The sequence below is a fragment of the Mesoplodon mirus genome (assembly GCF_964341445.2).
Source record: "Mesoplodon mirus genome assembly, chromosome: 12".
NCBI classification, from domain to species: Eukaryota; Metazoa; Chordata; class Mammalia; order Artiodactyla; family Ziphiidae; genus Mesoplodon; species Mesoplodon mirus.
In genome coordinates, this window is record NC_138988.1 from 48,027,729 (window position 1) to 48,037,104 (window position 9,376).

The 9,376-nt window shown below is 44.6% G+C and overlaps 1 protein-coding gene across 2 annotated transcripts in view; it reads right to left on the reverse strand.

Annotated features, from left to right (window-relative positions):
- EXOG (exo/endonuclease G) overlaps positions 1–1,128 on the reverse strand; it is a 35,312-nt gene extending 34,184 nt beyond the window's left edge. For both annotated transcript variants that reach the window (XR_014295488.1, XM_082638174.1), the window contains exon 1: positions 827–1,128. Coding sequence is in view for 1 of the 2 variants with exons in the window: in XM_082638174.1 (XP_082494300.1) it covers positions 827–1,082 (256 nt within the window). In the remaining variant the exon portion in view is untranslated. The remainder of the gene's footprint in view (positions 1–826) is intronic.
- Positions 1,129–9,376: the final 8,248 nt, after the last annotated feature.

Consider the following 9,376-nt stretch of genomic DNA (forward strand, 5'->3'; position numbering starts at 1 on the left):
CGCGCACCGCAACGAAAAGGAGCCCCCGCTCGCCGCAACTAGAGAAAGCCCGTGTGGAGGAACGAAGGCCCAATGCAGCCAAAAAAAAAAAAACATCGTTCATTGACACTCTTCCTCAATGTTCTGGTACTGAAGCAGAGATGTGTGCTGCAGCAAGACAGTGGTAAAACTGGTATTGCTTCTCCTAGTGGGAGAAACCAAGCACGCACGGAACAGGGAGTCGGTTTCCAAATAATTCTCTCTTGATGCGCTCTCCAGGCTTCAACCCACCAGAGTTGCTCTCTTCCCAAATGCCAAGTATCAGGAGGAGCGAGTTAAATTAGTGTGTCCGAGACAGAAAGAAACGAACATGAGCTCATTTACTTTGTCAAATATAAGGTACACCTGGTAACCTGCGGATTTACATACTTTGAAGAAAGGCCAGCAGGTAGTCTTCATTTGAACTACGATAAATTGAGGACAGTTAACTGATCTGCTAAAACTATGTGTTCATTCGTTCATTCATCCATACGTACTGGATGCCAATTATGTACCAGGTACCGGGCTGGTGGAGAACAAAACTGACACCGTCCGAGCGCTTATGGAGCTAACAATCTAGGGGAGGACATAGACAATAAAAACACACAAGTCGGGGTAGTAGATCCCCAGGGGGAAGGAAGTACACGGAGCAGGCAGGTGAGACGCAACGCGGGGAGAGGAAGCCGAGTCGGGAGACCGCACGGCAGACGACCAAGGGCCTGGCGAGTGGAGACAGCGCGCGTCCACGGTTACGGCTCCTGCCCGAGGTAGCAGCCCGGGCCCGAGACCTGGGGGCCCACACACTCACCGTCCGGCTCCCTCACCGCCAACGCTGGTTCAGCGTCCTGACTCCGGAGGAACTGCACAACAGTTAGCCCGGTTCCCACAGCGCCCGCGACGGCTCCAGCCACGAAGCCACTCAAAAAGCGTCGAGAGCCTCGGAAGCGGGATGCAAAAGTCTTCGCAGCCATCTTGCCCGAGACGCTAGCCTTTTGCCTTAGCGCATGCGCACTCCAGGTCAGCCGCCTGAAAGCCAATCGCAACCGCGGGACCAAGACACGCATGCGCTACCTGGAGTTGCTGGCCCTGAGCCTCTCAGGAGACGCCGGAGGGCAGAGCGCAAGCGCGCGCCCCCTGGTGACAAACCTGGAGGCCCAGGCGCGTCCCGGCTCCACCCCTAGTACCCTGGACCGGGAGATGGGTGAGAGCATGACGCCTTGAAGGCTCAGTATGTGCACATACAGTCCTGAGAAGAAAATACTCTTAGTCCCGTTTAATAGGTGAGTAAACCACTTGCGCATGCTTACGGTAAGGTCCTCAGAACCGAGATTCCAACTTAGGTCTGATTCTAAAACCTGTGCCACATTGGATGTCCTCATGACACGTGGCTTTGAAATCGCATGGTACACAAATCGTAACTTCTAAAGATAGCTTTGCATCTCCTAAGGAGTTTCTTGACAAGACAGTACTCCATGGTGGTTTAGGACCCTGAATCAGAGCACAGGGGTTTGGATCCCCACTCAACCACTTTCTACCTTTCTGTTTCCTCTTTTTAAAACGGGAATAATAATAGTAATAATAATAATACTTATTAGACCATAGGGTTCTTGTGAGGATTAAAGGAGATTAACCATGTAAAGCATTTAGGGAAGAACCTGGGGCATGTCGTTAAGTGCTCTGTTAATATTAGCAATTTTTATTTAGGCAGCTCTACTTTATCTTGATAGAAAATGAAATCCGGATTGCTGAATGCCTGCTGTCAAAGGAAGGATGTATGTTTTATGCACTCCCACTCACAAATAAATAGGTCTTCTTCATTTTGCAGCATAATCTCCAGCATTCCATGTGGATTTAGTTCACTAAGCAGGAGGCCATTTCTAACAACCAACTTAAATGTATACGTTGTTTTGGGCTTCCCTGGTGGCGCAGTGGTTGAGAGTCCGCCTGCCGATGCAGGGGACACGGCTTCGTGCCCCGGTGCGGGAGGATCCCACATGCCGCGGAGCGGCTGGGCCCGTGAGCCATGGCCGCTGAGCCTGCGCGTCCGGAGCCTGTGCTCCGCAACGGGAGAGGCCACAGCAGGGAGAGGCCCGCGTACCGCAAAAAAAAAATGTATACGTTGTTTTGATAGCTTCATGGCTCCATGCGCCCTCCCAGGAATACCTGTCATGAAGTCATTTTGTATGATCCCCAGGGCTTCTGACACTAACTGGTTGAGCTAAGTCAACCAGAGTCTTCCTAAGGAGTTTCGATCTGGAACTTCCTCCAGATAGCAAAGCTGTGACATATGGAACTCCCGCTCTGTCTACAGCCTTTTTTCTTGCTAAGTAGACAAAGAGTAGATGCATCTGGTCTTGCACAGAACACCAGTGGAACAAATGCTGAGACACGGGTGAAGGCGTGCCATGCTGACCCCAGCTTCCAAGGCTCCTGAAGAAGCCCAGACACATCCTGCCTTTACCCAATGCTTGGCTGGCCACTTGCCCCAGGATCCTTCCAGCAAAGCCCCCTTTTTGTTTAATGGTGTCTGGCATGTGCAATCAAGAGTCCAGACATACAACCAGGCAACACTGTTATCTGTAGGTTTCAAAGCTGCTTTGACAGCTTCCATCAGAATTTACTAAATACATACATTCACTTAAGAGGTAGTTCTTAAGGCCCTCCTAAGTGCCATGCACTGTGCTAAGCATCAGAAAGAGAGAGAAATGGTGGGTGACTCTTCCTCTCCCACATCCTGTACTTGGAAACAACAGTGGACCCCACACTGGGCCCCAAGAGTCAAGAATTAGAAGTAAAGGCTGCCTGACTCTGGGTAGGGTACCTCCTCTGGGCCTGTTTGTCCACCTTTAAAATGAAGGACCAGTAGTTTTAAAACTATCATCAGGGGAACCCTAGTATTCCATAGGGGTGCTTGAGAGTTAAGGGAAGGAGTGGAAGGGCAGGCTGAATGGCCCGAGCCCTCTTCTACTTGCTAACTTGGGCAAGCCCGCTTTTATGAACCGGCTTTGTGTCCAATTTTTTTTTTTTTTTAACTGAAAGAATCCCTTTGCTGAAGAGAAAGCAACCAGATGGTCCCTGCAGTCCGACCTTCCAGTGTTGCTAGCACTAAGGTCTTCGTTCAAAAATGTTAGCCTTGGGCTTCCCTGGTGGCGCAGTGGTTGAGAGTCCGCCTGCCGATGCAGGGGATATGGGTTCGTGCCCCAATCCGGGAAGATCCCACATGCCGCGGAGAGGCTAGGCCCGTGAGCCATGGCCACTGAGCCTGCGCGTCCGGAGCCTGTGCTCCGCAACGGGAGAGGCCACAACAGTGAGAGGCCCGCATACCGCAAAAAAAAAAATAAAAAAAATAAAAATAAAATAAAAATGTTAGCCTTTTGTCTTCCTCTCCTTCTCATCAAGGGCACTAATAAAAGGTGAACTTTCTAACTCTGAGAGGACAAAATGGATCAAAAACTGGACAACTGGTTCCTAAATAGAGGGCCCCTTCATCAAAAATTGTTCCAAAGAGATCCAAGCAGGTTATTTAATCTTCATAATAAACAGTGAATAAAAAGGCATTGACACCACCAGGAGGATTCAAAGCAATTGTTTCTCCACTTAGCAAATATTAGTCAGAGGCCAAAAAAATCTTTTATATTACTGCAGAAAGCAGTGAGGTGATTTCTGTGTCTTTCCTGTTTTATTAGGTAGTAGACTATAATTATTTTATTAGCAGGGAACCATGTTTTCATCTAGTGAGGTAACTCAGGAGCTCCCAAATGGTAGATCTGGCTTGCTGATTCAGATCTGGGGTGGTGCTCCATCACTCTATTTTTTTAACAGCTCAGCAAGTGACCCAGCTACTCAGCCATGTTTGGAAATGGCAGCGCTTGTATTCTCAGTAGTCCTGAATATAACTTATTTTCTAGGTTTCTTTGCTGCACTTACAAAAATATTGCTCAGGGTTGTCTGCAAAGTATAGGATTGGGGAGCAGGGTTGTGTGTGGGGGGTTCTTGGGGATTTGGAAAATAACACCCCTGTCCTGCAGGAACATACCCAAAGTCCCAGGACAGTCCATTAAGGAGAAGCCCACAGTGTCTCCAACTAAGTCCTGAGCTTCTGAAGGGCAGAACTGGAGACCTGTGCTTAGTCCACCCACAGGACCTTGGCAGCCTAGGTATCGGCCATTAACTGCATGTCGTCCAAGCAGGAATTCACGGAGGTGCTCAAGTTGGCCCTGTAAGTGGGAGAACACAACCCCCTGCCATGTGATTAAGAGAGACAACAGGACTTTTTAATTATTATTTTATTTTCATATACAAAAAGATAAAACTTGAAACAGTTCTAGATTTTTCCTCCTATCTGTTGGGGTGTGGCTGCTTCTTCACACAGGGGGAAAAAACTACATTCACATCGGTTTATTTGAGGACCCAGTGCAGAGTTCAAGCAGCAAAACCCCAACTTAGCAGATCTAATTCCAAACTTGACACTCATTTCTAAAATTACCACAGTAAAAAGGAACAAAGATCCACTGCAAATGAATGAACTATGATACAATGTTCTCTCCAAAATGTCTTCATTTTGCAACTGTAATTACATGGATGTCTGCTTTAGGCCATTTTAGATGTGTGCGGGTGTATAATATATATGTGTGTGTGTGTGTGTGTTTTATATATATATATATATATATATATATATATATATACACATATATACATATATATATATATATAAATCAGCACACTTTTCAAATCCAGACAGGGTAACAGCAACAAGCTTAACTCTGTGTGTATATATATATATATAATAATTTTTTTTAAACATGATACTTTAGTATAACTTTTGTTAATTCAGTAGTACAATCTATTTCTGTTCTACAAAATTTTTATTTTATAGCTACAAGGGTGAAAAGTGACCTATTACATTTACATCTCACATATCCTGGCATACAAACAGTACTTACTGAATTTGAGCCAAAAACTAGAAGTCTTTAGTTTTAGCACTTGAAGAGCTTCTTCACTTCTACAGGCTTAAATCATATCCTAGTCACATTTCCAGAGTTTTCAAATGATTCATCATTGTAAACCGCAAGAAACAGGTGAATCCAAACTTTTAATTACAGCTTTATATACAAGTTAGATAACACAGCTCAAAAAGACTTTGCTATCCATCCTAAACCCAACACACACATTCTCCACTAAGTTATTAGACAAGTCTTAGGATTTTCCTTCTTTTCCTTACAAATACTACACACATTTAGAAGGAGCTGGTAAAACTGACATTTAAGATGGCAAATGAGAGGTGACATCTGTTGGTTCCAGAATTGGTCCTGCAAATGTTGTACTCTGCTGTGTTCTTTAACTGTGTGTCTGTTACATGCAGAAGCTCTTTTCACAAGAATTGACATCAAACTCAATGTAAGTTAAATTTACAGTACTGTATGAAGTTCTTTAGATTCAAGGACAAATGTGGAAAAAATATTAACACGTGAAAAATTCGGCCTTTGATGCTACCATTAAGATCATGTCAAATTCATAAGCAGATTCTTTTGTACAGTTGAAAAACGGCATTGTGTGGATTTGTGGCGTGGAACTGAAATCTAGAAGTATGTTTCTCATCTGCGGTAACCCTCACCCCCAATTCTCAAGTACCACCCAATTCTCTTTGCATTTTTACAGAATTCCAGGGAAAAAAAAAAAAGGGAGGAAAAAGACGCTGGCATTTTAACAACTCCTCCCCTCACAGGAGGTCTTCACACTCTCAGATGAGGTCTCCTAAGAATCTCTGTACGGTCACTGGCTCTCAGATGGCGTTTGACAATGACTTGGACACTTTCCAAATCAAATCCCAGATGTTGCCTAACCTTTCCTACTCTCATCTCTGTCATTGCTGGTAAAATTTCGATGAGCGTGTCTTTCCCTTATGGAGAAATTATTTGGCTCAACATACACTTAACTTGTGGCAGGGCTCTGAGAAAACCCCAGCTGGGCTAAAGCCCTTGTAGAGACTGAAGTAAACAGAGCCTGAACAGAGTAGAGACCGAACACTTTGAGGGCTGAGTTGGGACCCAGTGGGGACACACTGACCCTGGTGTCCCACGGTCAGCAGGCCAGGCCAGGTGGGCAGCCCACACTCGTAGGGCTGAGTTACCACTTAAATGTTGGTCTGCCATCTATGCCCCGGCGACAAAAATTCAGATGTGGTGACTGCTGGTTAATTAAACTTTCTGAACTGGTAAAAAAGGCTCTTTAAAAAATATATATATATATTTATTTAAAATACATCAAAATGACAAACAGCCATAACCCGCAAGGCCTAATTTCACAGCAACATATGCTACAGACATCTTCCCGAAATGCACTGTGGTGGAGAGGGGGCGGGGGTTTTCAATCCTGCCATTTAAGGGAATGTTCTTCATTTGAGCTTTAGTGACTGGAAATGTGTTACAAAGAGCTCATTTTGGGAACTCGTTTGTGTACAAGGCCAACCAGTTGAATCACTCTGCCTATTCAGACAGCAGAATACTGAAAATGGCAGAATTCAAAGTGGAGGGCGGAAAGCACCCTTCAGATGGCACTCGAGACCCATCCCACCGCAGGGCCATGAAGAGCTTGCCAGAAGCCCCTTCTGCAATCCTTGGGAAGAGTTTTACTTTAAAACAAATAAGTACCCATACTCGGCAGGGTTCCTGCGTGTGTATGTCACGAGCCTGCAGTTTCGAGAGGACCCAGATGGTGACACTGTTCAACACAAGGTCTGAGGTAACTGGTTCTTAACACACCTGGAGCACAGAACTGCATCCAGAAAATACAGCTGGGAAAAAGGAAAAAGCTGGGGTTTCGGGCTAGAAAAGACAAGTAGAAAAAAGCTTACAGCAGTTGCTTTTGGGGGGAGGCAGGCGACAAAAACAAAGGCACAACAGAATTACATTCCAAGACATGTGGCTGGAGAGCAGAGAAATGTTCTTTGATGGGGAACAGGAAAAAGGCGGATAGTTGGTGCCCAGAGTGCTCCTGGATCTGCCGAAACTCAATGCATTCAAGTATAAAAGAGGGAGTGTAAAACTTTACTCTCGATCAGACCGAATAAAAGCACAGCTGGTTTCACATGACACAGTAGGGACTCTCCTGACAATTTTGTCCCAATCAGAACACCTCCGAACGCAGAAGCTGAAGCCAGCAGGCAGGGGCTGGGGAACAGGTCTTCAGCCATTACGGCTACAGAGTATGAGCTACATGACTCTATACTTGAGTACAGATGAGTATACATGATGTATACTTCCTATACATCCCCAACAAAAAGGCTTACTCAATAACCATCCACTCTCTACCCAAAAAATCAAAAGGCTAAAATGAAGACTGCCTTCCAGATTATGGCAGTGATGCTGACCTTTGTAGGAAGAGCAGGAAAACCTTGTAGATACTGGAAAAATGCCCTGCTGGTACAGGATTCTGAGCCTCCTCCACAGGCTCCTGGCTTACTCGCTAGACTAAAGTGGCGAGCCAACGCAGCCCCTCTCGCCTCCAAACAGCCCTCACAAGGAAGATAACATGTGTCTGGCAGCTCTCCGTATAATCTGATCACTATGTCCACACACCACCCTCCCCCTTTCCGAATAATTACTCCATTGGGAATTCTGTCCTGAAAACTGGATGATTTGGTCCTAGATAATTCAGTTTGGCAGATTTCTCCAATCACCAAATCCTCTTTTCACATGTTCGTAGCCTGAATCTTATTCTAGTCCCAACCCACCCCAATCTGCACCCATGCAATTTCTGTTCCCCAAAACACCTTCACACTACTACACCCATGAGAGTAACTTAGAAACTAATTATTCACCTCAGAACCCTTTGTTCAAAAGAAACCTCAGGAGGAAGCACGACTGTGAAGCACACTGCAGGCTCCACTTGCCTCTCCCAGCCCCTCTCCTCCAGGTCTGCAAGGAGCAGGGCTGAGCACCCCTGTCCTGCACGGACTGTCCCACACAGACAGCCACGAGTGGAGTTTTGGTCAAACGAGACCCAAAGATGGTCTGTAATCTGCCAGTGTATCAACGAGAATCCGCAGGAGCACTAAGTGTCAGCGCCACACCACTTACACTCCAGTGTATGTTTATCTTGAAAGGTAAAGCTCATTACTCTGATTAGAAAATCATTCTTATTCGAAACTCACTAGACTTTATAAAAATAATCTGTGGTATAAAACAATCTCCACACTGTGCAGAAGAAATCTGTCAGGTGATATAACTAAATATATATGTAGTGCTATAGATTTTTTAAAGTAAAATTTCAAGTGTTGTAACTCTATTATATAACCTATACTTTTATTTACAATGCTACCTAACAACATTCCAATGCAAACATGATTCGGAGAGTCAGGGAATGAGCCCACGCCCAACCAACAGCAGAAATTCCCAGGACTCAAGACGGAACTCATCCATTTGCAAAAAACCCATCCTCACCTGCGTGAAAAGCATTAGCTAATGCGTTGTATTTTTTATAACTGTCAGCTTAAAAATGTAAACTTTGCAAATGAATGAAACGCTTTTCTGTAGATGTCCAGAAGAAACCACGTTTGTAGAATCCACTGCATACACACATGTCCGTTTGTATATTTCTTTAGTGTCCTGTAACTGGCTTGCAGTAGTTCTCAGAACTGTCTAGGCCCCAGACAATCCAAAAACACTCCTGGAGAAGAATGGGCAGCACAGGGCCCATCTCCACATGCTGGCGTTTAGAGAATATGCATTTTAATTCGTGAGGAAAAAACACTTGTGTTATCGCTACGAGCTGCCATAGGAGCAAATAAAATATCACTGGTTTTGGCACTACAGGGATACATGGAGAACCACAATCAAAAAGTCCTGCTTCATTCATACCTGGAAGATACCGTCACAAAAATGTAAAAGCTTGGTAAAAATTGTAAAAATTTAAATAGTGGTAAATCCTTTAAGTTCAAAATCCTGCCCAAACCAAAGTTTACAGTGGACCCAAAATAAGTTTAAAATAGGAGTATTCAAAATATCCCACTAGATAATTTGGACTTTTACTTGATGATAATGTATAGGCCTCCTGGACCCACTACAGTCGTCCCTCTGTATGGGGGAGGAGTGTGGCAGGGGGATGGGAATCCAAAATCCACTGAGGCAGAGGCCTCTTACATAAAATGGTGTAGCATTTGCATATAACCTCCACAGATCCTCCCCTATACTTGAAATCACCTCTAGATTACTTATAATACCAAACACAATATAAATACTATGTAAATAGTTGTAAATACAATGTAAATACTATGTAAAGAGTTGCCAGTAGGTGGCAAATTCAAGTTTTGATTTTTGGAACTTTCTGTAATTTTTTCCCCCAAAATATTTTTGATACA